This window comes from Phaenicophaeus curvirostris, chromosome 2 (assembly GCF_032191515.1).
Source record: "Phaenicophaeus curvirostris isolate KB17595 chromosome 2, BPBGC_Pcur_1.0, whole genome shotgun sequence".
Lineage (NCBI taxonomy): Eukaryota > Metazoa > Chordata > Aves > Cuculiformes > Cuculidae > Phaenicophaeus > Phaenicophaeus curvirostris.
This window is the reverse complement of record NC_091393.1, coordinates 44,156,934-44,184,528: the sequence shown is the minus strand read 5'-3', so window position 1 is coordinate 44,184,528 and position 27,595 is coordinate 44,156,934. Positions and strand designations below refer to the sequence as shown.

The window sequence follows — 27,595 nt, the reverse complement described above, 5'->3', positions numbered from 1 at the left end:
TTTCTGACTGTAAGATTTGGAACGCAGATATCAAGAGGTGGATTGAGCACTAGGTACGTGTTAAAACTTGCCACCTGCCTTGCTAAAGTAAATGGGGAGAAGACGGATAGCTTGGAGGCTTCTAAATCACTGTATGTATTATATGAACCCTTCAAGATAGTGTGCAGTTGCAGCAGTGCTGGACTACTTGTGTGGTAACACTTGCCCAAGCTTCAGGCTAACAGCACCTGGAGTCCCAATCAATTGTTCCTTACAGTCCAGCTTGCAGGACTGCTACTTGCCAGGGCAAGATCCCAGCTATTCAGATTGTGTAGTTGTACTGAAATCTAGATGTCTATGGCAATGCTTTCGCCTCCAATGAAAGATAAAAAGTGACTTCTCCCTTTTATGGAAATGCTTTTGCATCCAACTACCTTCTTCTACCTCATCTAAACAGTTATTGATGTTTCAGCTGTCCACTTTTGTTGTTTTGTTTTGGTTTTTTTGTTTTTGTTGTTTTTTTTTTCTTTTTGCAAAGCCAGAGAAGTAGATGCTACCTAGAATTTACTACTTGCTTTATGTGGTGCACTGGACCAGCCTGAAATAAAGGACTTCTGTTTAATCGCAAATCAGGGCTTTTGTTATAGAGATAAAGGAACAGGTAGTTTACTTCTTACACTGATGCTATTCATGTAACAATCACAACTGTCTGTTTCTTTGTTTTAACTTACTGTGACACTGTTTTTGTCTAAAAACACCCCATCTGCATGTGTTCAGCAGCACTTTGTGTGTAAGAGCAGCACTTTTATTTTTTTAGTGGGTTTTGCATGCATCAGCAAGATAAAAGGAAGTCAGGAGCTGTGTCCTTATGTGACACTGGTAGTCAAATGAGGATGGGAACAAAATCCAGGTGGCTGACAATGCGTTTAATGTTTTAGGCATCCTTTTTTTCCATCATAGGTTTCAGAAGCGTAGTGACAGAAGCTTCTAAAATGCATAATATAGAGGATAGTATATGTCCCTTTCTGGTAAACTTCATTAGTGCCACTGCCTTGTTAGAAGGGTCCAGGAAATGATGAGGCAAGGGCCAACTCAAACTTAATAATCTTAGTTCTGTCCAAGGAGTGATTCTGCCTGTTGGAACAGTTCAGTAACACGACTATTGTAAAAAGCAGGTATAAAAACCAGAGAAAATACACTTCTGTTTGCATTTTCAGCTTTCATTGTATATGACGTCAGGTTCAAGTAACTATAAAGTACTTTAGCAAATGGAATGGAAGCATAGCTGCTAGCTCCCAGCAAGTGCCACCTTTGAAGAAGCAAGTTACCTGGCTTTGTTAGGTTGCATTGTTAATGGCAGACAAGTTTTTCTTCTCACATGCATTGCTAGCGATGTCATGCGATGTGGCAGTTGGTAGTTTATGAGTGCAATGAGACATTACAGAGTGAAGGAATCCTCTGATAAAGGGTTGAGAGTTTGTAACATTTAGTGCATCTGAGAACATTTTATCATGTACAGCAGGAATATTTTCTATAGCTCTTCTTTGCTTTAGATGACTAACCCAAAATTGGATGTGGCTCATGATGACTGTGCTTTCCTCCTAGGGGTGTTGTAGTGCTTGTAGCACAGAAATAAAGCATTCTTAAGGAAGGTTTCAGCTGTGCGTTGGTGCTTAATGTTACCTTAACCTCTTATTTCCGATTTAAATTGTGAGAATTTTGCTACTCTTCACATTTCTGAAGGAAGTTTCTGTGCTTGTAAGGTCTTCAGTTACTTTGTTACATTAATTACATTTAATATTGTTTTCAGTTTTGCCATTCAACAAATTTTGCTGTCCTATAAAAAAGAAGAAAGGCATGTGTCCAGGACCGTAGCAGTATGACCTTCCCTTGGGATACAGAGACCTAGATTTTAATTCACTTGATGTAGAAGACAAGAACAGGCATACTGAGTCAAATCAGAGTTCATTTTGTATTCATCTATTATTCTGTCTCCGTTAGGGCCAGTACTATGTGAGAAAGGTATGAACAGCTCAGGAACAGAATAGTACTTTTGTCTTTTCAACTTTTTGATGTCTGCCTCTTTGTCTTTAGTAATGCTTGATGTATTTTCCTTACATAAATTCACCTAATGGGAGATCAGATCTGTCACGTCTCAGAAGGCAGACTCAATTCCTTTCATAAAATAAAAAGGGAAATATTTATGTGAGGCTGCAGCTGGTGATGTTCAGAGGTTGATCCCAGACTGGCTTAGCAGCAGCACATGCCTCTTCAGATCTCAGCTCAGGTCTCCGTTTCTTCCTTGAGCGGGGACTGGAAGTGAGTGGTGTATCTAACAGAGCGTGTCATGGGTGGTGCCTGTAAGAAATGGCATGACTTCAGGAGAGGATTCATACCTGAAAAGTCTGAAAAACCATTTCCTAAGCCTGAAGGCAGTCCAAGACTTCACACCTTCTACTGACCACCACTTATCTTAGTGTTTTCTGTGGAGCTTGTTCAAAGGAGCATTGTAGGGAGAGATGAATCCCAATAAGATCTGTGAGGCTACAGCCTTTCAGGCTTTCTATGCATTTAGTTGTCAGTTGTTTATTTCCTTTTGTCATGTTTGGTTCCATTTTCTTAGACGGAGGTGAAGACTGCACAGAATATCAGAGCCTTTCCCACATACTAAACATTTTCAGCTTTTTTTCTTGTTGGCGCTGATGGATTGGCTGTGCTTCTAACAGTAATCTGACTTCCCTTGCAAACTTCAGCCTGCGTTGGCTCAGCTTCCCAGATGAGTCCATTGCCACCCTTGGTATGTTCACTGAAATGCCTGTCCTTAAAGCCTGAACCCGAGTGCTGGGGACAGTCTCAGATTCAACATACTCACATAACATTCCTGACCTGTGGTGGCTCTCTTAAGAGGCTACCTACAGATAGTCTACCATCAGATGCCTCGCTACCTATGACTGCTTCTTTTTTAATGCTTCATGTTGTTTGTCACAGCTAGAATTAAACACTTAATAATGTTTTCATTGTTGCTTTCCCAGTGGAACACTGGATATCAACAAATTGCAAACTAAGCTGAGCCAGTAAAGGAGTTTTGGAATACTTTCAGGGTCTTCCTTGTGGAGAGGAGAGACCTGAGCTCCCTTGGCTTTGCTGCGTTTGAGAAGCACTTGCTAATGTTAGCTAAAAGCCTTCCTCCCTAGTCATATTTTGCTCTCTTCCTTTTCTCACACAACCCTCCTCCGCGATCTCTACAAAAAGGCTTTCATGCAATCTGGCATGTCAGCTGTTGCCTTTGTGCATTGTGTTGGGTCTGGGATAAAACATAAGCTCTTCAGCCCTGGTGCTTCATTGTATGGCATGAATGCTGATGGTGCTCTGGTTAAGTAAAATGTAACCAAGCAAGCTTACAGTTATCAATAGCTAAGCAGATTTGGGAACTGTGACTTCTAGAAGTAGTTGCATTTTTAAAGGTTTCTTTGTCTTTCCACTTTTAAAGCTGTTCACCTCAGTATTTTCATTATGGAAGACTGCATTGTTAGGAAACAGATTTATGTGTAGATCTCTGTATTACATGATTTATCCTCAGGAAGCCAATTAGTGCTTGAAGTAGAAGGTAATCTGCTTCACAATATAATTTACATCCCTGGTCTCGTAAGCGACAGCAGGCAACCACACTGCAGAACATCATCTTAAGAGCAAGTTCTGGTTTGCTTCTGTACATCTTTTCTATATTTCTAGAGGCTTTTCCCCTTAACCTAGCGTGCGTCAGTGTGAATGCTATGTGGAGACAGTGCAGTCCACTGCAGTGGAGCTCCTCCAGGGAGATCACTTAATCAGCCCTAGGGTGAGTTCTTAAATAAAGGATGTGACAGACTGTAGGAAAGAAGCAAAGATGTGAAATCTTTGCAAAGAGGAATGTGACTACCTTCTGGAGGAGAGCAATTCTATTACACACTGTAAGGCATAAACAGAGAGCAATACTATTATATGTTGTGAGCAGTAAGGTAAAGCATCCTTACTGACTTTCCTTGCTCTTGCAAGCAGTTAGAAAATGAAACTGAGGTGAACCCTCCAAAGTAAGGGAAATAAAATAAAAAAAGTTATGCCATAATCAAGCACCATAGTGCTTACAGAACCTCCTTAGCACAGATCAATACTAAGACCACGATCCATCCTCTTGAGAAACTTGTTTTGTGAACTACTTTGCTTGGTTTTTACCTAAAACCCTGTTGTTTCAGGCATGAAATAAACTTGTTCCAGCAAGGCAGCATTGGCACTGTGAGTAAGTGGAACATGCCCGCAGTCTTTGCAATTCCGTTTTCAAACACTTTTTAGAACTGCTACAGGTGTCAGTGTGGGCATGAAGCATCTTTACTTGTGGCAGCCCATGTATCTCGTTTTGAGAAGGGCCAAAAGCTGCAGCTTAAGGTACCCAGTGAAGTAGAAATTAAGATACGTTAGCTCTGGCTGTAACCAATGTGCTGTCAAGTTGTATCAGCCTTTGGAAGCAGAGGGGAGGACAAAGATGGAGCTGAACACAGAAGTCGATGTGTAGATTGACCCTCTGCATGTTTGTTCTTCATTGACAGGTTGATGACGCCAGGGAGTGAAATTCGATTTGTCCACAAGCACATGGGGCTGGTGCCAGGCTGGGGAGGAGCTGCCCGGCTGGTCCGGATTGTCGGCAGTGGAGCTGCCCTTCGGCTGCTGAGCGGGGCTACAAGAGTGGACCCGGAGAGAGCTTTGCACCTTGGGCTCTCAGAGGAGACACTGTCATCTTCAGATGAAACCAGAGCGTTAGAAGAAGCCCGAGTCTGGTTGAGTCAGTACACAGAGGGTCCGGCCAGCGTGATTCAGGCTATGAAAAAGGTGGTGGCAGCAGGAAGAGAGCTACCGCTGGAAGCTGCTCTAAGGACAGAGAAGGACATTTTTGGAACTGTATGGGGTGGACCTGCCAATTTGCAGGCATTGGCTAGAAGACCAAAACATAAATGATGGTCAATGTATAAGAAATGTTCTTGACCTTTTTGGTAACAAAGCTTTCACTAAAGCAGGCATTAAACTGAATAATCTAAGGAGTTGTTCATTTAAACTGGCATTAACATTCCTGTCATTCACGTCAGGCAGGCATATTTGGTGTGCAACAACAAAGAAATCCCTGGCAGATTCTTTACTGTCCTAATCACCCACTGAATAAGATTAGTGAAATTAGTATGTAAAGGTAAATACTGTGCTGAGAATAGAACTGTAATTCTTTTGAAATGAGGCTGAAGATTATTTTCTTGGGGTTAATTTTGGTTTTCTAACTGGTATGGAAATGAATTGCTTGAAAGATATGAGCTTTATTTATTTGAAGAACAGGTGCATCTAAAGCTGCAAAATATAAATTCCCTAACAACACCAGTGCCTTTAAGCAGCTTTGAAGGGATGATAACTGGTGAGATGATGTTTTTTAGTTTTTCATCTTCAGTCAGTTCTTCGTATAATTGCTGAGAAAGTATCCAAGGATACTTCAATTTTAATGGTGAATTTTACAGGAGATCTAACTTAACTGAGGAGTTTATGGCCCTCATTCACTGACACCAATTCAGGTCTTTAAATGCATTTAGGTGTCTTCTCACTGCTCAAGGAAGCAACTACCTACATATGCATCTCCACATTCCCATAGCCTGGACCTGTGCTGCTGAGCAGGTACATAACTGCTGACCTGATGCTTTACGTAGAATCTAGTTGAAATCTTGGAAGGCTGTGATGTATCATGTCCCCAAAAGGGATGTCCTCAATTGATTGGGTAGTCTGAGTATTTCAGCATTCTGGAGAGACATGCGTGGCTCCGTCCACGTCTTACTTTAGATTTTTACTGGCAGGGCATATTTGGGTTGACCAGAAGATTTGGGATTTGGTCATGCCAGTGATTAATTTTTGAACTCAGCCTGCACTGCCAGTAAGTGAAACTCAGTACGTACACCTATTGGGGACCTCTCTCCATTTTGATTTGTAGATAGTGAGCTTGTTTATTTCAGAAAACGCATTTCCCCAGCCATCCTCCCCAATTTGTATCACAGGCCAACGTTTTCTTCCAAGAACAGGATAAATATTTAACTAGTACTGAGTAAGACACTTTCAGAAAAGGTTACAGAAACTTACTTTGTCCTCTGGTCTGTTGGAATCACAGATTTACCAAACATAGCTACAGGCGATTCTGAAGATAATTACCGGTGTTGGTTTTGTTCAAGGATTTTGTGAGCAGACTAATACCATATTCTCTGGTTTCTTTTTTGTTGTAAAAGCAAGTACAGCTCTTTGTACGAAAACCAGCCTGACTTACCGTGAGTGCTAGAATGAGAGCTCCAGACTGAGTGAGGTGAAATGTAATCTCATTTTACCTATTTCAAGCCTGAATGTGTTATTTCATAGAATACTTCATCATCTTAAAGTGATGAATACTTGTAACCAGCAGCTGGTAAGCATTTATAGTTTATTAAAGACCAAAAAGCTTCCTCTGTTTTTGTTCCCCTTGAGAACCAGCCTAAAAACAAGCACTAAATGCACAAAATAAATAAGAAATTTCAAAATTGATACTCCCAGTCTCCTAATTAAATGGCATGCGAGCATTTTTATTTCCTAGGGGCTAGTCTGCCAGCTCCCTTCTCAACAAATTAGGTTTCCTGTTACGTTGTCAAATGTCTGTCTTGTTCTCTTGCCTCTGTGTACTGGGACAGCCTGAGTGCTTAATGGGGGTGTGGATTCTATGCCAGACACTTAGAAAGGTTGGATATTGGAGATCACTTTTAGCAATACTGTATTATATTTGCTGCTGACAGAAATACATTTAGTAAATAAATGGGCAATCTAGGGAAGGTAGATGTTCTTGCTGAATGCTTGGTTCACTGTCATTTTTTTTACTGTTACATCGGATCAGTGGTTATCCATTCTTCTGGAAATGAAGAGATGCGGTAGGTTTTATGGTATTTTAATTTCCTTTTCCTTTCCCTTCTGCTCCACTGTGCATTTCTCTAGCTGTGCTGTACAAGTTGAAAATCAGTTAATGCATGGTGTTACAAAAAAGCCACATTATGGAGCGTGCCTGTGGCTTAGCTAAAATCGAGAGAGAACACATCTCCTGTGGAAGGCAATGGTTTAAATGTAAGATGAGACTTGCCAGTTACCACTTTTTTCTAGCTTGATCTGGGGAATGCATTTGCCTCTCTGATGATTGACTATTAAGCTCTCACCAGTGTTACGTTAACTAATTTTGGTACCTCACAGCTACAGGCAGCCAGCAGGGACCAAAAGCAGCATCATGGGTGTTCAGCTGAACAGAGCTTGCCTCTCTACTTTGGTCAAGAACCCCCACAGATAATCACCGATAAAATTATTTGTAGACTGTTTGGACTGGACATTAAGTATACAGTGAGTAAAGTTCTTTTATTTTGGTTTTTGCTTTCTTCAACAGTTGTACCCTCATGAAGTAAAATGCGTGCTCATAGCACAAGAGTTCTTACTGAAGGTTTTTGCAGCACAAAGTTAGACTTTTAAGTAGAGGCAGTGCCTGCTAACTCAAAACAGAGAAACAAGACAGCTGGCAACTAACAGGTAGAAGAAAAAACATTCTATCCTCTTTCCTTCTGAAGTCCATGTTACTGTCTTATATTTCCTTATGGAACTGGAAGGTGAATGTAAAAATCTGTGATCGGAAGCATCCATTCGTAGCTGCGGAAGAAGGAAACCATCTTTATTCCATCCTTATCTCATCTCCTCTGCACTTGCCTTTGTTCAATGACCCACTGATCTCATCCATGGGCAAAGAAAACAAACTGGAGCACTGGCACAGCTTTGCCCAGCATTAGACACCACATTCATCACTACGTTAAGGAGAACATTTTAGAAGTGTACGGGTACTATTTTTTTAAAAAATCAGCCCTTTATAATTACCTTCAAATGGGTGTTTGCTTACAGTAATTTTTGTCTGACGCTGCATAGTACCTGTGTATTGGCTACTGTCCCTTCTGCTGAGGGATAGGTGTACTAAGAATCAGAGTTAAACTAGCTTTATTTTGAAGATCAAGTCCAGACTCAACTAATGCAGTTTCTCAATTTGAAAAAATGTAAAACTACTGCCACAGACAGAGAAAACAAACTATGCTTTTCAAGACAGTCATTAACATCGGTGTTCTTTGTTACAGGACCAAGTTTGATAACTTTATGCTCTTTTATTTCAACATTTCTGCGGTTAAAATAAGGTTCTGTGCGATACTTTTGTCTGCTGTTAACCCTGTTGCGAGTTGATCAGCTCTTCAGATGAGAAGTGAGTGTTAAGCCCTCAACTCATGATTTTTCATTAGAAAGACATACTCCTAACTGTATTGTGTTTGAGAGACAGCCAGTCAGGGATGCAAGAACTTCACGATACCACTTGGAGCCAGTCCTCCCTTTTGGCAAAGAGAGGAAGTGGTTTTATCATAGTTTTCTTCTAAGTTCCTCCAGTGAATTTCAATTAAACTGGAGACATATCTAAGATTGTTACTGATAAAATGTAGTTTTATTAAATTATAAATTTCGTAACAAAAACGAGACAGATCAAGAAAGACATCAAAAACAAAACTACAAGGACTAGATGGCAAAGCCAGTGAAAATGCCATGAAAAGTGTATAGGTAAGAATTTGCAACAAAAGTTAACAGCATTTTTACATTTCCACTGAAGGAAGGTAAAGGATTGCTCTTGTCTAGTAAAAACACATTTTTACTCCAAACTCACATCTATTTTCTCACATTAAATTAAGCATCCTGCTCACACCCAACATCTTGCCTGCTCCCACATTGCTTTAGTGTTCTTTTCATACATCAATCCATGCAGAAAGTAGTAAGACACTTAATGCAACAGTCAGATAATGAAGACAATTCAAGTTGTACAGTAGATATACATTGGCCAAAAAGGGATTATCTCCAAGGGAAAAAATGCTACAAAATAAACACAAGACATTTTCAAGAAAACTGGGTATTGCTAAGCAGCTTTCAAACCATTAACAGGACAACCCAGTTTCCTACAGTTAGAGTCTTCCAGCTGAGACATGTTGAAAGACTTAAGTTAAACAAGCCAAATCTGCTTCTCCTTCTTACCCCCCCTCCCACCAAACACACTGCTAGGTTTGAGTGCAATGCCAATGTGCACAGAAAATTTACAAATACAGGACTGAGTTTTTAATTGCGTGGCTCTGGATTTAAACTTCAGTGACTGTGCACTGTCCATCTGGCCTTCTAGATCTTACACTTGTGTTCACCACCCCACCCCCTGCCACTGGTCTATCTGCTCCTGACTGGCTTGCATTCGCATTCAAGTGTCTCTGCTGGACAGAGGACGCGTGTTGCTGAAGGTGGGCAGGCACATCCTCGCTATCGCTGCTGGCATCCGATTCGGTCTCCTCAACAGAGGTGTCAGGGGCTGGCACCCTACCAGAAGATGATGATTCATGGTCTTCTTCTCCCTCTCCCCTATGACTCCTTTCAGCCATACTGTCTCCATTTATTTGTAAGTGGGCAAAAGAGTTCTCTAGAGAATTGCTTGCATCAGGTGATGGCGTTGAAGGACTCGTCAGCTGGCCATCTAGTGACGACAGGGGCCTAGCAGAAATGGATGCTAGAGGCTGCGCTGCCGTGGCCCCTGGAGTCAGTGTGCTGTCTGCACCATCAGCAGAGCTCTCTCTCGCCAGGTTGACAGTGTTAGCGTCACAGTCCAACCTCAGCCCAGCCACTCCCTTCTTTGGTATATCTATTATGTCCCGTTTTATTTTTCTGCGGCGTCCATGCTCATTTCTCCTATACTGAACCATGTTTTCAAGATCTGCTACATATAAAAACCCAGCGATTAGCATTTCAGTGCTCTTTTTACCCTTGGAAAAAGCATCTTCCAGCTCTCTGCTGGTACGTTCGTCATACTGCCACCAACCATTTCTACCTTCATAGTACCAAGCATATTCTCCATTGCCTCTGCTTGCTGCTTTGAGTTCTTCTGGTGACAATAAGGTTGGCTTGTCAAGAAAATCCTCTGGAATCTCCTGCCGGCAGAGTGCACATCGCTTCCCAAGCCAAGAAGCTCCCTTCACACACAGATAGCAGAAAACGTGCTTACAAGGGAGACTTACTGGATGGACGCACGTTTGCAGACAGATAGCACATTCAGGGACTGTCAGGGAAGGTGCTGCATTAGCACACGACTCATTTGTCTTCCTGTTTGTGGGAAGCATGTTGATTGAATGATCTACTTCACCACAGCCAGCCATCCTGCAGAGGTTCAAAGACAGATTTAAATTAGTTTATTGTGTCAACCTAAACTAGCACCTTACATCACCTTTGACCTCAACATCCACAGAATAAGATGTCTTCCTTAAAGTAAGATATAATATATGAAGGTCAGCTTAAAGAAACTCACAGGTTAACATTCTATTTCCTGAGCTGACAGAATAGATTGAGTACTGGGAGAATTTCTTCTGCTCACCACCAATCTTTATCTGTTGCATTTTCAGTGTGCTATTGTGCCAAGTTAGAAAACAAATTTTGGAATTTCCTCTGTTCTTTCTCTTAAGTAGTGTTGGTTAGTGAACCTCCAAACAGCCAGTCACTTCAGCGCTTCCTCAGGAAGTTTAAAGAAGCTATGATTCTTTCCTCAAGAGGTCACCTAGCTGCAAACACTGAACTTAAAACAATCTCCTTCCACAGCACTGGTGATCATTTGTTTGATTCAGGAATTTCCTGAACAGTACCTCAAAGTAGGCTTCCACAGTACAAAATATACAGCAGCACCTGGCTGAAGTATTTCCCAACTCTGTTTCTCAGTCCTCACGCACCACCATATACAATCTCTCAAACCAGGCTCAGAACTACCATAGGACTGCAGAAAGATCTGGATTTGAAAACTGAGGTGGCTTTTTCAAAAGATACCCTGGATTTCTTCTTCTTAAACATGAAATGAACTCCCCAGTATATCCGAGTTCTCCTCAAAAGGAGTTGCTGCAGCTCAGCAGAAGGACATCACAAAAGACACATAACCACGATTTGATGCGTTTGTGAAGTCATTGCCTTTACCTTCTCTGGCCATGTTTTATCTGGCATTAAAGATGATTTTTGTGATTAACTGTAAGAAAATAGGGAATGCAAAACTGCATCACTTTGCCATTATGTAGGATTTCAGTAGCTGAAAAATCCTAGCCTAAATATGCAAAATGCCTTCTCAACTGCATTTTTGACACAATCTGATTCATGGTAATTTTCCTTTTATATTCCTATTTATTAGTAATCACACCCAAACAACAGTTATCAAATGAGGGAGAAGAATGGGCTTTGGGGGATGGGGCCTGAAAAGTGCCTTTTTTTTTTTTTCATTTAAATCCCCAAGGAACTTTGAGACAGGGCTGATATATTTAGCAAAACAGCCTCTCAGTGAAATCTAGTCTTTGTGGTACAAGCAGCTAGGAGCAGTTAATGCAAAATTATCACAGACGTGGCTCAAAAGGGTCCTTTAGAGGTCACTTAGTCCAGTTTCACAGAAATACTTGCAATACTAGATCAGATCAGCCATAGATTTGCCTAGCTGAGTTGTTTCGAAACCTACAAGAATGGAGAGGCCACAACCTCCCAGGACAGCCTGTTGTACTAGAAACATATCTAGCAGAATTTATTACCTCAAGAAAAATGGTCTAGTGTTATTGTAAAGCCTTCACTGCTTTGGCCATCATACGAGTACATGGAGGTGTTAAAAAAAAAAAAAGCTTCACTATCTGTATTTATATTTACAGTAATTATTAAATGCTATTTACTTTAAAATATATTTCTGTATGCTGACTGCTCCCTTCTATTGTTCTAATTTCCTCTCAAAATACCAATGCCTCTTTAATCATTTTTTATGAAATCATTCTTTTAAAAGCTCCACAGCTCAAATATTTTTTTCCTGAAGGAGCACATAATCATATCCACCTATGTTTCAGTTTCATATCTGAATTTCTCAGACATTAAAGACAAATCTGCATACTCGTTCTCAAATCAGCATGCCAGACACAGCATTACCTACCACCCGGTAACTGTCTTCTTACTGTATTGAACATCCGCCTGTCAGAGCCAAACTAATGACATTGTGAAGAAGTTGCTTTCTGGGAGCCTCACACTTTTGGGGTTATATTTTACAACAGAATCTTACACCAAAACTAGAGGTTTATGATAAGAAACATATTACTAAAAGGAGGGAATAAAAACTATTGAGATTTCAGAATAGCCACAAATACAACCCAGCCAGTATTTTACAAGAGAAGAGCTGAAAGAAATCTATGTATTGATTAATTTCTGCTAACCATGGCTGAGGTAAAAGATCTGAATTTTCGAGTGCTCCCATAATGACATACTACTGTGCAAAAAGGCACAGCAGCAGATATTTTTACTTCCACACTACAGTTTTACAAAAGGCTGCTTCTCCCTTTATAAAGTTATCCTTTTCAAAGTCTAAGAAAGATTAAAACAACTTCTAGATAAGTAACTTCTACATAAGTTGTGTATCATAATTAAGATTTTGGACACAGCTGGGAATAAAAACGCAATTCATCTTGACAAATCAAATTCTGATACCACCAGTGAACTTATTAGTAAACTAAAAGCAGAGTGAAAATTCTCACCTGTTCACTGAAAGCATAAAAATCCTAACACTGGAACTGTGCTCAAGAGGTCACCCATTAATTTGAGGGTTCTTTTAACTCCTTACTAGAGCAAGACAATAATGCAGGATATGAAAAGAAAGGAGCGAATGCCTTATCTTGAAATGAGATTTTTAATGACTCAGAAGAAAATGTTATGTGTAAAATGAATACTGCTGGAGGAATAGACCCTTATCTCTAAGCAAGCACTACCCAGCAACATAAAACTCTTAAAAGATAAGCGCAACTGCAGTTGCATGTGCTCAGAATGCAGGACAATTACATGCTTGAAGATTCATATCCACTAAACAAATGCTGTATCTCTCTTTGTTTTTTAAAGAAAGATACCAATTAAATATTTTTTTTTTACCTTTTTAAGTATCAAATCTAGGTCACGGAGTTTGTTTGTAAGCTAGTATGAAGGCATACATGTGGATTTTTAATGAAGGGATGATCCTTCAGTAAGGAGGAAAAACATCTAGGACTGTTATTGTGCTATTTAATGGCTGTAGAAGCACTTTCATTGCAACTTCATGGTATTAGGAACTAAAAACTGAGCAAAGAGTATTTTTTCTGTAATTAAGTCACATTCTATAATAAGGTGTAATCAAAACAGGCTTCATAGTAGAACTGTTGTCAAACAGTAAACTTCTGGTTTTTGGAGGGCGAGGTTCACTTAAGCCACTTCTGGCAACAGGGAAAATTAAGTAATTGGCTAATGAAGCTAAAAATGAACCCAATTCAAGGACAAGTTCTGAAAATAATTTTATTTTAAGTATTTAGATCCTCAATTCAGGTATAAATAAGCAAACAATAAGCATCGAAACACTGCACTTTAACATACAGTCTAAAGCCAACTGAGAAGGAGCTAGCCCACAATCTTGCCAGATGCCACCTCTCTCTTATCCTTCTGTGGGTTTTTAAATTCTTAATATTAAAACTTACTTAGTCTGTAAGCTTAGGCTACACAGCCCAGCCTTTATCAAGACATGAAGTATGGAAGAGGTGATGTATACAAACGCTATGAAAAGACCCTGGGCCTTCTAGGTATCTATAGGAAGGAAAAGTAAATTCCCACAAAACCACCTCAAAACTGAGTAATTTTTTCAAACTCCAGGTCAAATTCTAACTGCAACTAAGCAGTCTGCCAAGAAGTTGACACTTTTAAGTCCATTACCAAAACAACAGCTTGCTTACTTCTAAATTATTTCTACTGAAGCATGCCACAAGACTAATGTCCTCTCTTCAGATGTCTCCAGCTAGGATGGCACGTCCTCTTTCCCAAGGCTGGCTCCTTCCTTACTTGTCCTGCCCAACGGTACACTACAGTATTTCATCTTATCTGCAAACTGACGGAAAGCAAATAGTATCACCATTACAATGTCATACAGAAGTATGAGCAAGCAAAATACAATGCTATGGTTCCGATACAGAAAAGAAATTACTATCCTTTCATTTGGTTGGACTCGATGATCCGGTGGATCTCTTCCAACCTGGTTATTCTGTGATTCTATGATTTACCTGATGCAGGCTATTTTCAATAAAAATATCATCAGACTTCTACTTTATTTTTTACAATAATCAATTCTGGCCCACAGTTTTGATGTCAACGAGTAAATTACCTTTTTCTAAAGTACGATCAAAGGCAATTAGCTTTAGCTATAGTAAGTCAATGGCTCGTTTCCATGAAGTAACCATATACACAAAGGGAGAAATGACCACAGTTAGGAGCATGTTCTGTCCAAGCAGTTTTAATGTCAGTTAAAAGACTTCTTATAACTCGGAAAGTTTAAAAAGTCACAATGGCTTTTTAAAGCTCTTTAGAGAATTATCCATATCATGTAATTCCAAAGGACTGCCTAGGCTTGTATCTTGTCTCTTTAACAGGAGCTAGTATCAGATGCCAGAGGAGAAAAGAATGCATGCACACAGCTGATTTCCCCTAGGGTCCACTCCATATTTCAAGCAGCCTATAGCTCAGTGCCTTGCATCCTTGTTCTCTTCTTCAGAGATCACATGCATTCATTTCATGAATGAACCTCAGAACCCTTCAGCACTTTTTTTCTTCATAAATCTACATATGTATGTCCTCATACGAACGTACAAACTCCATGACCTAGATCTGAAACTTAACAAGGTAAACAAAAAAAGAACTAATTAGGTTCTTACTTTATTTCTTTATAAAGTGCTGAAGAGCTCTGAGGTTCATTCATGAAATGAATGCATACAATCTCTGAAGAGGAGGACAAGGATGCAACTCAGCCTCTACATCTCCAAGGTTAATCTACCACTCTCTAGGATAGCAGGTTATGTCAATCATAATACATTTTGAGTATGCTACCAACCAGAATCTTAGCTAAGCCATTTCACAAACACACGACCACTGGAAACCAATAAGCATCTAACAAACACCTAAATAATTCTACCACAGGGATGTAGAAATCTGCAAACTCAAGAGAGAGCAGCAGGACCATCAAGATTCTCATACTCTAAGCAAGAAGGTCTTGACCTAAACAGCCAACTTTAGTTACAGAAAGTACTTGGGAATCCCCTGTAAAAAGACTGAGGAGCCATACAGTTATATCCTCCTTCTGGGCTATAGCTTTCAAGATGATTCTTAAGCATTTTGAACCACAATTTCCAGTGCCAAACATTCTATATAGGAAATACCTGAAGCAGATGCAATAATGTCTTAGATTTGAATTTTCTCAAGGAAAGAATAATTTCAGTACAAATACAGTGCAAATCAGACACGTAAAGAGTCAAGCAAAGTCAAGGAGTGGCAAGACCCTGGAAGTACACAGAACATTTAGTGTTATACTGCCATAGTCCTTCACCAAATGATTGAACGTTTATCATTAATAACACCCAATTGAAACATTCAGATGACTTCAGTATAAGACACATTTCTCAAATATATATATCTCTATATAGCTGAGCTCTATGCAACATTCCGTGCAGCTATTTTTAACAAGAGCTACTAAGAAAAAATGCTAAAATGAACAGGCCTATCCACACCTTTCCTCCCCTCATCGTTCTAGCAATGCCACCTTTTTTCACACAACAATCTGAAACCAAGAACTGTAATCGCATTAAAATTTTGGCTCTGCTAATCCACTCAGACAAGATACCACATTTGCTATGATGGAAGTGACAGTTGCAACAAGCCCCATGCTGTGGTTGTGGTGTTCAGTCCTTCATCTTATGAGCTGGCTTTCTGTTATTTTTGCAGGTATCATCTGAAGCCTTTTATCTTCTACCTCTTGCAATCCACTGTTAGAGGTAGCAGGTCATAAAACCAAATGTTATGTGGAGATGGGAGAAAAAGGTTGGGTCAGTTCTGGCAGATGTCTTAAGCAATAAAAATGCATGCACATATTCAAGGTATGTAATTATACCTAGAAGAATCCAATTAGGGCATAATTATAGGATTATGGTAAGGCAACTTTCTAATTGCTGCATGGCTCTTAAAAGAACTAGTTCACAAACTGACTTCTGGTAACCTCTACATTTCACTAAATTGTTATTTATTTAATAAGCCAGACTCGAAAATTTTTCTGAACAGGACAAAAGACACTTCTGGTTACACCCTCCACCCCCTTTCCTGGACAATGACTCCTCCTTCAAACGTAAGTGGGCAAGAGGTGTGTTCTATACTTAGCAATTAATTTTCTATGCTAGAAAAGCATGATATGTGAGTTACGCTATCTGTATAAACCTGCAAATATCTCTTCCTTCTCCACATCACTAAATCCATGCACCCTATCACACACTGATTCTGAAACTCTCATTCAAGATGCAACAGATGAAGGACAATCCCATTGATCAGGAGTAAAAATTTTAATTTGCTACATCCCCCCCAACCCGAGGCCTTAAACTTCTGTGTCTCCTTGAAAATCTCTTAGAATACTTGCTGGGAGAAGTCATGTCTGCTTCTTTAATGCACCTTTAAGACTCTGAATGGTGGACTTCTTCCCAGACCTATCTCCCAAAAATTATTTCAGGTTTTCCTTAAGAGAATGTCAAGTTTTCAATTTCCATGAAGCATTGCCTACAGTCTTAAGAGAGTAAAAGCTTAGCTTTTTAAAAACAAGCACAACCATTAGTAAATTCAACTAACACCAGCTTCTAACCTAACCAAAGACTATTTGAGTCCTGCCTCAAAAGAAGCAGAATTCTGCAACTCTATAGAGATTATTCTAAAATAGCTATTACACGTTCATCACATACACCCCCATACATTGAAAACTCAGCAGCTACAGCATTACTTCACGAAAGTAAATGCTGTTCTGTAATTAAATATTTGGATTTTTCCATCAGGCTCCTTAACTCATTACTCAGTTATCAGGTGGGTAGGAGTGGAAAAAGAACCCAGGAATTTTGCCCTCCCCTACAAATCACTGTAAGCCAAACACTGCAGGAAGAATGAAGGATGGTGGCTGTTTCTTTAAACAGGAAAAACCACTCTCCTGTCTGAAGGTCTGCTCCTGTCAAAACAGTATCAGCTGAAGATACTGGACCTATCAGGTATTTTTTTAACTATCCCTGGGCACTGTATAGCACAGGAGATAAATAACCTTGCTTCTATTTCTGTTCTTGCCTACTTTTCTGTATCTGTTTCTTAAACTTAGAATATCTTCAGGAATTGCTGACTGTGATAAGACTTCAAGTCGTCTGCCATTCCTTATCCTTTCCTACTACACATTAATAAAAAAAACAACCCTTATACGTACATTAGGAACCAAACCACAGAATAGTAGTCAAGTGCAGAACAGTTAAACATTCTGGTATTAAACTGCTATATATTTACGTAAAACGAGGTTCTTCTCCTATGCTACAAGCGGAGCACCAAGTCTGAATTTTGAGCATATGTCCTATTTCAATTTATTTAACAGAGTAAACGTTAAGTTTCTCACTCAAATAAAACAATACTGTGTTGAAAACAGCAGAAACTGGTTCATCTGAAGCTATCAATGCCTCAGACACAGTAAATACAGGAACATCTCTTTGTGTATGTAGACTTGATTACGCCACAGAAAAGAGGGGAAAAAAAATCAATTTTAACAAAAAGACTTTTTCCCCCACCAATAAAAGAAGCCCTTAAAAATACTGCAGTTCCAGCTCTCTAAATAAAGGACAATTCAATCACATTTAAACTGATGCAGCGTATTTTGAAGGAAACAAGAAGAATAGAACTTTTTCTTTCACTCAGTACAGATTTTAACAATTGGTACTTTGATTCACTTGGAAGGAAACCACAGTATTAACCACACCAGACTATAAAGCAATTTCTTGCAAGCACTCAATATTTCAGATTTACTCAAAATAGCCAAATCAATATTCAGATTTCACTGTGCCTTCAATACTGTCACAACACGTAATTTTTGGTAGCACATCTTTAGAGCCTCTTCAGGAACTATTTTTCCGTGGCTGTCCAGAGGCAGCAGCTAACAAAGTAGCAGAACGGTATTTTTAGCATTACAAATCTGAGAGAAACAAAAGGTTTTAAGAGCTCTGCTCCTTATTCCTCCTTGTAATTACTCAATGTATACTTGCATGCTACACCGCCAGCGAGAAGACCTTACAGCGTTTCTAGTTCATACCACAGACAAGTTACACTAAGATTTAACACTCCAATCTGGCACGGTTTTAACTATTTCACCATTCTGATCGTTTTGTTTGCATGAAAAACCTGCGTGTGCTAAATATTCTGTAATAATCTGCACCAAAAGCTGGTGCAGCCGTTTCCACGTCCCATTTTGAAAGTGCGAAGGGCTGCGCTCTGAACGCCGGAGCCGAGGCCGTCCAGAGGGGAAAAAAACACAAGCGCTTCCACGCAAAACACGGGGCACGTCCCCCCCGGTGCCCCCCGCTCCGCGCACACCCGGCTCAGCGCCCCGCGCCCGTCACGTGACCCTCCTGCCCGGCAGCCACAACAATGCCGGGCCCGGGCCCGGCCCCGCGCGCGCCGGTGGAGAAGGAGGCGGGGGGCTCCGCCGCTCCCTTTTGTGTCAGGCTGCGCTCCGCCGAGGGGGGGGGGGGGGGGGGCGCTGGCGGGGCGGCCGCCTGCCTTCCACCACCCCGCCCGGTTCCCCCCCCCCACTTCCTCTACGCTCCTCCTCCTCCCGTCCCCCCGTCAGCCTCCTCCTCTCTCCCCCCATCCTCCTCCTCCTCCTGTATTCCCCCTCATTCCTCCCGTCTCCCCTCTCATCCTCCTCCTCCTGTATTCCCCCCTCATTCCTCCTGCCTCCCCACCAATCCCCCTCCTCTCGTCTCCCCCCATCCCCCTCCTCCCGTCTCCCCTCTCACCCTCCTCCTCCTGCCTCTCCCCTCAATCCTCCTCCTCCCGTCTCTCCCCTCAATCCTCCTTCTCTCGTCTCTCCCCTCAATCCTCCTCCTGTCACCCCTCCATCCTCCTCCTCCTGCCTCCCCCCAACCCTCCTCCTTTCTCTACCAATCCTCCTCTTCCTTCTGCTCCCCCATCCTCCTCCTGTCCCCCCAACCTCTTTCCCCCCCAACCCTCACCCTCCTCCTGCCCTCCTCTCCTTGCCCTCCTCCCCCCATTCTTCTTCCCCCCCCGTTCTTCCTCTCTTCATTCTTCCCCCCCTCCTCACACCCCGGTGCCGCAGCCGCTCACCCGCCGGGCCGGCTCGCGCCGCTCAGCCCCACCTGCCGCCGCCTCCTCCCCTCCGGCCCCGCCGCCGGGACAGCGCGGGACGCCCCTACGTCACGCGCGGGCCGGGCCCGAACGCGCCGCTGTGACGCGGGGGCGCGGGAGGAGGAGGGGCGGGGCGGGGCGAGCGCAGCGGAAAAGGGAGGGTGGGGGGGAAGGAAGAGGGAGGTGCGCGCGCGCGTGACCACGCCCCGTCCTCTCGGGGCGCGTGCGCCGCCCGGTGCCGCGGGGCGGGTGGGAGGTTCGGCGGCGAAGGGGCCTGAAAGATCCAACCTCCCCCTGCCATGGGCAGGGACACCTCGCACCAGACCAGGCTGCCCAAGGCCCCATCCAACCTGTCCTCGAACACTTCTAGGGATGGGGCAGCCACAGCTTCCCTGGGCAACCTGTGCCAGGGCCTCAGCACCGTCATGGGGAAGAAATTCCTCCTTATGTCTAGTCTAAATCTGCCCCTCTCCAGTTTATACCCGTTGCCCCTTGTCCTATTACTGCATGCCCTTAAAGTAAAAAAAAAAATCTTTCTGATGTCTAGTCTAAATCTTCCCTCCTCCATTTTAAAGCCATTTCTTGTAGTCCTATCACTACAAGCCTTTATAAACAGTCCCTCTCCAGCTTTCCTGTAGCCCCTCCAGGTATAGGAAGGTCGCTGTAAGATCTCAGAGCCTTCTCCGGGCTGAAGAACCCCAAGTCTCTCAGCCTGTCCTCATAGCAGAGGTTCTTCAGCCTGCAGATCACCTTTGTAGCCCTCCTCTGGACCTGTCCCAACACTTCCGTATCCTTCTTATGTTGAGGATTCCAGAACTGGACGCAGTGCTCCTGGTGGATTCTCTGGAGAGCAGAGACAGCCCCTGGTGCAGGCCATCGAGGAGCCTGGGAGCCCATGGAGGGTGTCACGTTGTGGCCGAGCAGGTCAGGGCATGGGGTCACCAGGCTATGCCCAGCCTGGACTTCCCAGATAGCAAAGGTGTGAGCTGCCCCAGTGTGTCTATTTCCTAGAGCTTTCCACCCAGAAAAGTAGACCGGCATGCTTCCTGGGACTCATTGTTCCAAGCGTCATGGCATTGGTGACCCGTGCTAGTGACGATGCTGGCAAAAACAAAATAGCACAGCTCCGTCATGCTTGGTTAAAATGAAGACAGATTGCGGCTGCACCTGTCTCCACCCATGAGGCCAGGGAGTGGGTGTAGCAGGAGGAGTGAAGAGTTGTTGGTCTTTTCAAGAGCACATTCTACAGCTCATTTGCCTGGAAATCTCAGTGGTTTGGCAGCTGGGCAGCGTTGCAGCTCCAGCTCAACCAGGCCAGTTCCTTGTGCCACTGCCACTGCCCAGCCACGGTTGGGTGGCTGTAAGGGGCTGGTCTGTCCCAAAGCTTGACCTGCTCCCTTCAAGATGGGGTGCGGGGAGATTTTTGTTGTCTGCTGTTGTCAGAAACAATTGAAAGGTCTACTGTGCTGATTCTGGAATAAACCAGGGTGTAAAACAATAATTCACACATTATTTAAACTGGAATAATTAGATAGGGGTAAGAGGGGTTGCATGTCCTGATGCTCCTTGAACATAAATAGAAAATTAAATGTTTCAACATGACTAAAAGTGCAAACCATCTAGTGAAGGGCTTGTTACACCTAGAAATATTGTTGGCTGGGTTCTTTGTTTTTTTGGTGTTTCTTTTTGATGTGTTGACATCCAGAAATCACAAAATAAGACAAAAGATCAAAAACCTAAGAACTCTAAATTTAATCAGAAATACTAAACCAAATGCGCTTTCTTGAACTGCTGGGTTTTTCTAACAGTGTAGAGGAGCCTACATATAAATTTAGCGCTGTTTTTAACAAATGTGACATGGCTGAATCCAAGGACAAACATTCCTGTTGTGAATTTAGAGAGGCCTTTGTGTGAGCTAAGGAACAGAGATTGGAGAAAAGGAAAGGTCCCTTACTGGTTGCAAGCGCATTCAGCAATAGTAGGCTTAATCCCTTACTGAATCAGACCTTGATCCTGTGGAAGCTATTGAGGCCAGATTCCTGTTGGTTTCAGTTAGAATCTGACCTAAAAAAGGAGAGCAGGCCTGGGCTTTTAAGGGGTCTAAGAGTTCAAGCAAAGCTACTCTGAGTATGTGCAGCTTTGTAAGAGAAGCAGCACCTTGGAAAATGATATTTAGTAAAAAAGAAGTCCATGGCTGTGTTTGTGCAGAATTGTGACTGTTCACTGGAGCTGGAGCTCAACTGAGAAGAGTATCAGGTAGTGCCAAAGCTACTAACCTAAGAATTGAATACATTGCACCTTACTGGGCTAAAGATCTGAGGAGCACAAAGGTACCTAGTTGAATATATTGGGAAAGGGGGGATCAGAAATGATCTGCTTATGTTCTAGTAAGACTATAACTTCTAAAATATTACCTACACTATTATCAGTACTTATTAGCAGTTCTTATTTCAGTCAGAATGGATATTGCTTACATTTTTTTTGTGTGTTTCTGGTTTTGGCATGAACACATCCCATCTCTTCTACTGCTGGCTTCCTTTATGCACATTATTTTATATCTGTCTGTTATAATTGAAACCACCTCATTTATATCTTTTTTATGTCTGCTTGCTTCACAATTCTGTTCTCTCCTATGTTACTCCTTTTTTTTTTTTAAGTGTTGACTGTGTTATCAATCTGGAATTTATGTATAATGCTTGCCACTAAATTATTCATTAATAGAGTGGATTGGAAAATATAGATTCACCGGACTAATCCTTAAAAGATAGCACTTCCTCTGCTAAGCATATACAGTCTCACCATTAATATTTTGCTGATGCTTTGACAATGAAGAACTGTTAAGCCATATTTCAGTGTTTATGAAGCATTTTTTTCTGCTTCTGCAGACAATTCTGTGTAAACCTTCACAGATATGCCAGTGTCTTGCACTCACCAATAGCTCCATCCTTATTTTGCTTGGTGAGGTTAAGGAGAGAGGGTAGAAAAACTGTTTCCTTCTGCTGTGGTTTAGAGTCAGTTCATATAAAAGCAGAACCTCAGAACTGCTGCAAGTTATGCTAGTGCATAAAGGAGCAGATGACCTGTGGTATCATGCCTGCCCTTTCCACAATCCTATACGTTCAGCAAACCTTCTGTACCAAACAGAGGAGGTGTAATGTTTGCAATGTGCCCCTCTTCCATGCTAGCAGCCAGAGAGGGGCTGAAGATTGAGTTCCAAAGTGTAAAGGTGCTAAACACAAATCCTGATTTTGTGTCAGTGACACATTTCTTCCATGAACTTCTGTTGTTTATCTCTCACTGCATTCTGTTCCTCTAAGCTGATGTAGGGCAGGAGATCTCATGTTCTACTGCCATTTTCATTGAAGTGATAAAATTTTTAATGCCATTGAAGACTAAGATACACAGGATTTCCAGAATTACTTCTTTTTTAAAATTATGTTTATGTTTTTTGCAGTCTGTGACATGAGCTTATCCCTTGTGCTACAAGTGTTTCAAACATGCTCACAGCGCAAAGCGTTTGGCTGGCCAGGGACCCCTCTAGCAGTATGCTGCCAACATCAGGCTGCCTCCAGCATTCTCTGACCCTGGCAGCTGGCAATCCTGGCTCTCTACAGCCAGACAGATAGTGTAAGAACAGTGCCCAAAACAACATCAGTGAGACAAAATGACATTCGCTCTAACTCCCTTGAAATGCAGCTGCAGTTGTTCCAGTGATGTACAAAAGGTGTGTTGTTGGTCAACGGGAGTCTGAAGCCTAGTCTTGGGTTTGCAGGTGTTTTTTTCATGTTGACTAGCTGGGAACTGTTGAGTTTCACATCTGTCTCAGCAATCTACAACTGAAGTCCTGCTGCAGTATAGCTAAACTGATTTCCAGTCACTATTTGCAGGTTCAGATCAAAGTGTTAGTTAAGGCCTGATTTGGCATGTGGAGATTCATCTACTGTACCTCATATGTATTTTGCTTATGTAACATAGATATGTAGCAACCCCTGCCAAAGATGCTGTTAAAAAAAAAAACCACTATTGGAAGGATTGTGCTGGTTATTGGAAGGATGAGAACAGTCCTGTTTTGCTTTAAATACAGAAGGTTGAATGATGCTGAGGAGAAGAGGTGGGTGAAGAGAAGCTGAGCGTGAGTTCTCTTTCTCCGTTCTCAGTCTGTTACTTTTGTTGGATCTGTACCCATTCTGTCTGTGAACTCCCAGGGAGAGATCCTGATTGTTTTGCTTTCATTAGTGGCAGTAAAAAATTCCACACAGCATACAAACCAAATTTATTTTATTGCCCCAGTTGGCAGGCAAGGTAAAATTTTCTACTGCCAATAAGTAAACATTGACTTTTTCCATTATCCCAGCTGTCAGAATCCTATCACAGTGTATGTTGCTGCTGAGTTGAAGTCATCCATATGGTGGAGCATACAAGCAGAAAAAAAGTACCACAAAACTTTTACTGCCCTACAATACAGTGTGTTTAAATCTTTTAGATTTCCAGGCAGAGAGTTTTGGGAATTAAAGCCTTCTTTTCCCAATAACAAATCTTTAGTCTCAAGACCACTAAAATCTCTTTCTCTTTGACTTCCTCCCCATCAATAGGAAATGTTAAATTCAGATTTTTCTAAAAAAAAAGAATATTTGGGATCTTCAAAATTACAAATTTCACAAAAATTACAAGGTTACATATTGGGTTTCTTGTAAATTTGGCCCCAATTTTTATATCTGTAGGACTCACAGTAACTTATAATTACGTACAAAATGTAGGTTTGTAGCTATAAGGTAGAATTTACTGAAGCTGAAATTCTTGCATAATCATACATCTTCAGAAATGAAATCTTGAAAACTAGGTGGAATCACAAGATTCTTGATAGATGGAAAACCTGTTAATCACAGAGAGGAGAAATCGCTCTTATTTCTATATTTTATGTCTGTGGAAGGAAAGCAAAATATCAAGGATATATTGTTGCCACTTTTGTTCTTTCCTTTAAAGAATAATGAATTAGAAATTGCAATTTCCTTTTGTATCACTAGATGGTATATGGTAACTGTGGGGAAGCTAAACTCTTCAAAAAAATTTTGATGGAGTATAGGATGTGATCCCACTATTGCTTTGGCCAGACTCCTGGCTTATGGGAGAAATGCATGCAAAGCTATTCCTGACAAATAAAACTGCTTGTTGTTTTACCAAGACCCTGGTGCTATTGCAGTCAGTGGCAAAACTTGCTGAGTGGTTCTGTGCTCATGTTTTCTGAAAAACTGCACACTAGTTTTAGGCCACTAGCTTAGGGCTGTGTTTAAAAAAGAGGAACTCTGCATTGGAACGTGTGAAAACACCCACACTTTATTGGAAAGTTAGCAGAGTCCTCAAATCACGTATCAGATCCTCTGAGCTATCTTCTGGTGAGCTCTCAATAGGTGTGAAGTCCTTGCAGAGACAGAACAAGTGGGAATTTAGGCTTATAATTTTAATTATGGGTATGTGAAATACCATATAGTTGCCATGCAAACAGCTATTTTTACACTAGAGGGCGCAGTACTTTTTTTGCAGGTAGTGCTTTTGAATGCTACAATAGCACAATCAAATCACAACCTCCTATAGCAATTGTAAAAGAGGGGAAAAAATAGAAATACAAATTTTAGAATAGAGAAAGAAGTTTATAAATAATAGAACAAATGAGCAAAGGAAAGCCAAAACAAACTCCATAAAAATATTTTTTTTCCTAGAAATTGTAACATCAATGTGAATTTCAGCATCTGAGAAAAATTCTATTGCTGAATCTGTTAAAAGACTGAGGTGACTCAGGAAAGCTTCCTCACCTGAGCTGTTCTTAGGACCTGGTAACACTGCAACCTTAGGACATGGAAGTCTTCTAACAAATAAGATGCCAGCTAACAAGCACTCCAGTATTTTGATTAACAAGTGAGTTGGTTTTGTTACTATTTTATAAAAGAACCAAGAGCATTTTATGCTCTTCCATTTGGGTGAACAGTTCAACAACTGTCCAATTATGATAATGACATTTTAGTTTGGAAACTTCCTATTGGAAAATAAAAGTTCTTTGGATGATTCTGTCCTCTAGGCTTTACTTGTGGGAGAAAAGTCACACACACAAGATTTATGGACACAATTCCACAACTAAGTCTTATTTCTTCTGTTCCATATAGAAACTCAAATTTCTTAGTGATTTCTAGCAAAAAAAAAAAAAGGTCGAGTTTCCAAGTTTTCAGAAGCTACTCGGTCTGTGCTTTTTTACATTCCCTTGATCTCTCCTGTGCTTAGACTGTGACTGTCTGTGTGAAAGACCCTTTCATTATGATGGGTAGTATCATCTGAAGCTTTCCTAATAGTTTCTCATAGTGTCACCGGTTTCCACAGTAGCATGAAATATTGTGGCGTACTGAGTGTGCAGGGCTCTGTTCTGCACAGCCTTACCCCGTTATGCCTTTGCTTCCCTTGATATTTTCCCTAGAGCCTGGCAGGGTGGTCCTCTCAGATTGTGTGTCCTTACTACCCCAGTGGTGGGGAGAAAGTATGCAACAAAACAGGTCTTGGGATGGAAGGGAGTGAGGAATGGAACCATGCTGGGTGGTGCATAGTCCCCCAGCATTGCACTAAGGTGGCAAATAAGGAGAAAAGAGTCTCAGATATGCAGCACAATCTCTGTGGCAGAATGGGAGCACCCCCCAAAACCAGGTCTCAGTTTCTGGCCACAGGGAACAGGTCAAGTTTTGTAGTACTTAAGACCAGCAAGAGAAAATGTTTTCTGAATATGTATAGAGCTATGGTGCAGAAAAGTGAGAGTAAGTAGCTGTGCCACCCAAAAGAAGCATTCATTGTGGCTACAACAGGTAACTGTAGTGTGGGAGCATCTCTGTTTCTAGAGTGAGGAGTAACAACAGGAGATAAAGAAAATAACTGGGGTAAGTGTTCCTGTTTGAAGTCTAGTCTCTTTCTCTGTGCACTCGTATCTTCCAGTGAGATGCCTATGATGGCTGATGTTACAGAGAATGCAGGATGAAGTCAGACTTGTAATTTACTTTTCAGCTATGCAGTTGAAGTAGTACTGTTGTAGAGAAATGCTTCTTAATATTATTTAGATTTTTAAGCACCAATAATATAGATTGAATAAATGTCTGTGAGAAGAATTTTTTATGGCTAGCCCAGACTTTTATCCATAAATAAGGGAAAGAAGATGAAGTTGTTATGACAAAAGCTTAGAAGGACATTAATGGTAATCAATGCTTCAACAGGCACTATAATTGTGATTTTAATGACTGTCACCTCTAAGAGCTGCACAAGGTGGGACAGTTAACACAAAAGTGATGTTGCAGATGGAAACAACAGTATCACTTGCTTTTGCATCTATTAAATTTTATAAAGTGTTCTCAGACAGTCTGGCAGCATAGCACGGAAGAGTGCTAGTGGCATGAACTCTGAGCTGACAGCAGAGTTCATTGAGTATTTGAGGCACGTGTTAATCAGTAATGCTGCACTGCCTGTTATATCTTAGAGTTTAATTAACAAATTCAGTGAAGGGAAATAGCATCCATTAGCGCCGATAAAGGGATATTTCAGCATAGCTTGCAAAATAACCATTTGAATGTTAAAAAGAATAAAGTTAAAAGTTAATTCTGATTATGCGCACAGGCCCCAAGCCACTACTTACACAGAAGCTTACATTTTCTATAGTTTCATTAAATCCAGCAGGATAGACTGCCCATGTGTGTGTCTGTTTGTGTTTAACTGCCTGCTGCCTTGTGATCAGCTTGGATTGGCCCATGGTGTTTGTGGAGGGTTTTATGCCTTCTCCTATAGAAGGGAACAATAAAGGTTTTGAAAACATGAGAGTGCAATTAACCCCTATGTAGATCTTCTCCAAGGAGAAGAAAGGGACAAATCTACAACCTGGTTGAGTTTTCTGACAAACTAGTCTAGAAATGGTATAAGCAGGCTGCCCTGCTAGCAATATTTATTAGGAAGAGGTGCTCTAGTAGAAGATAAATGACTTGTAATCTGGAGAGAAGGAATGCATTTTCTGCAGCCTAGAGTGCAATGCCCTTTCTTTCTGTATGCTTAACGCCTTAACTTCAGCTGTTTCCTGCTCATCCTGTTAGTTCTAGTAGTCCTAATTGTTCTGATTGACTGCACATCAGTTCTGTGGATTTCACAGAATGACAAAAATTAGCTTCAGCAACCCTATATTCCCTGTCTGGACCAAAAGGAGGAGTGCAGGCGAAAGAAAATGGAAGGCAGGGAAGAAAAGATCACAAAAGGATTACTGTACTTTTGAGAT

At 41.4% G+C, this 27,595-nt stretch overlaps 2 protein-coding genes across 6 annotated transcripts in view; one reads left to right on the top strand and one right to left on the bottom strand.

Moving 5' to 3' along the window:
- The window catches only part of ECHDC1 (ethylmalonyl-CoA decarboxylase 1), a 42,250-nt gene extending 35,698 nt beyond the window's left edge, over window positions 1–6,552 (top strand). For all 4 annotated transcript variants that reach the window (XM_069851815.1, XM_069851817.1, XM_069851818.1 and 1 more), the window contains exon 6: window positions 4,563–6,552. In XM_069851815.1, coding sequence (XP_069707916.1) covers window positions 4,563–4,968 — 406 coding nt within the window. In that variant the 3' untranslated portion in view covers window positions 4,969–6,552. The remainder of the gene's footprint in view (window positions 1–4,562) is intronic.
- Window positions 6,553–8,488: 1,936 nt separating this feature from the next.
- Window positions 8,489–19,413, bottom strand: RNF146 (ring finger protein 146). Of its 2 annotated transcripts, XM_069851812.1 has the most exons (3): window positions 19,288–19,407; window positions 13,848–13,999; window positions 8,489–10,254 (listed from the first exon to the last, which is right to left on the bottom strand). In XM_069851812.1, the coding sequence occupies exon 3, from the start codon at window positions 10,251–10,253 to the stop codon at window positions 9,195–9,197; it is 1,059 nt and encodes a 352-aa protein (XP_069707913.1). In that variant the 5' UTR covers window position 10,254; window positions 13,848–13,999; window positions 19,288–19,407; the 3' UTR covers window positions 8,489–9,194. The 2 variants fall into 2 exon arrangements, with proteins under 2 accessions (XP_069707913.1, XP_069707915.1); XM_069851814.1 differs by lacking the exon at window positions 13,848–13,999 and having other exon boundaries at window positions 19,288–19,413.
- Between the last annotated feature and the right edge of the window lie 8,182 nt (window positions 19,414–27,595).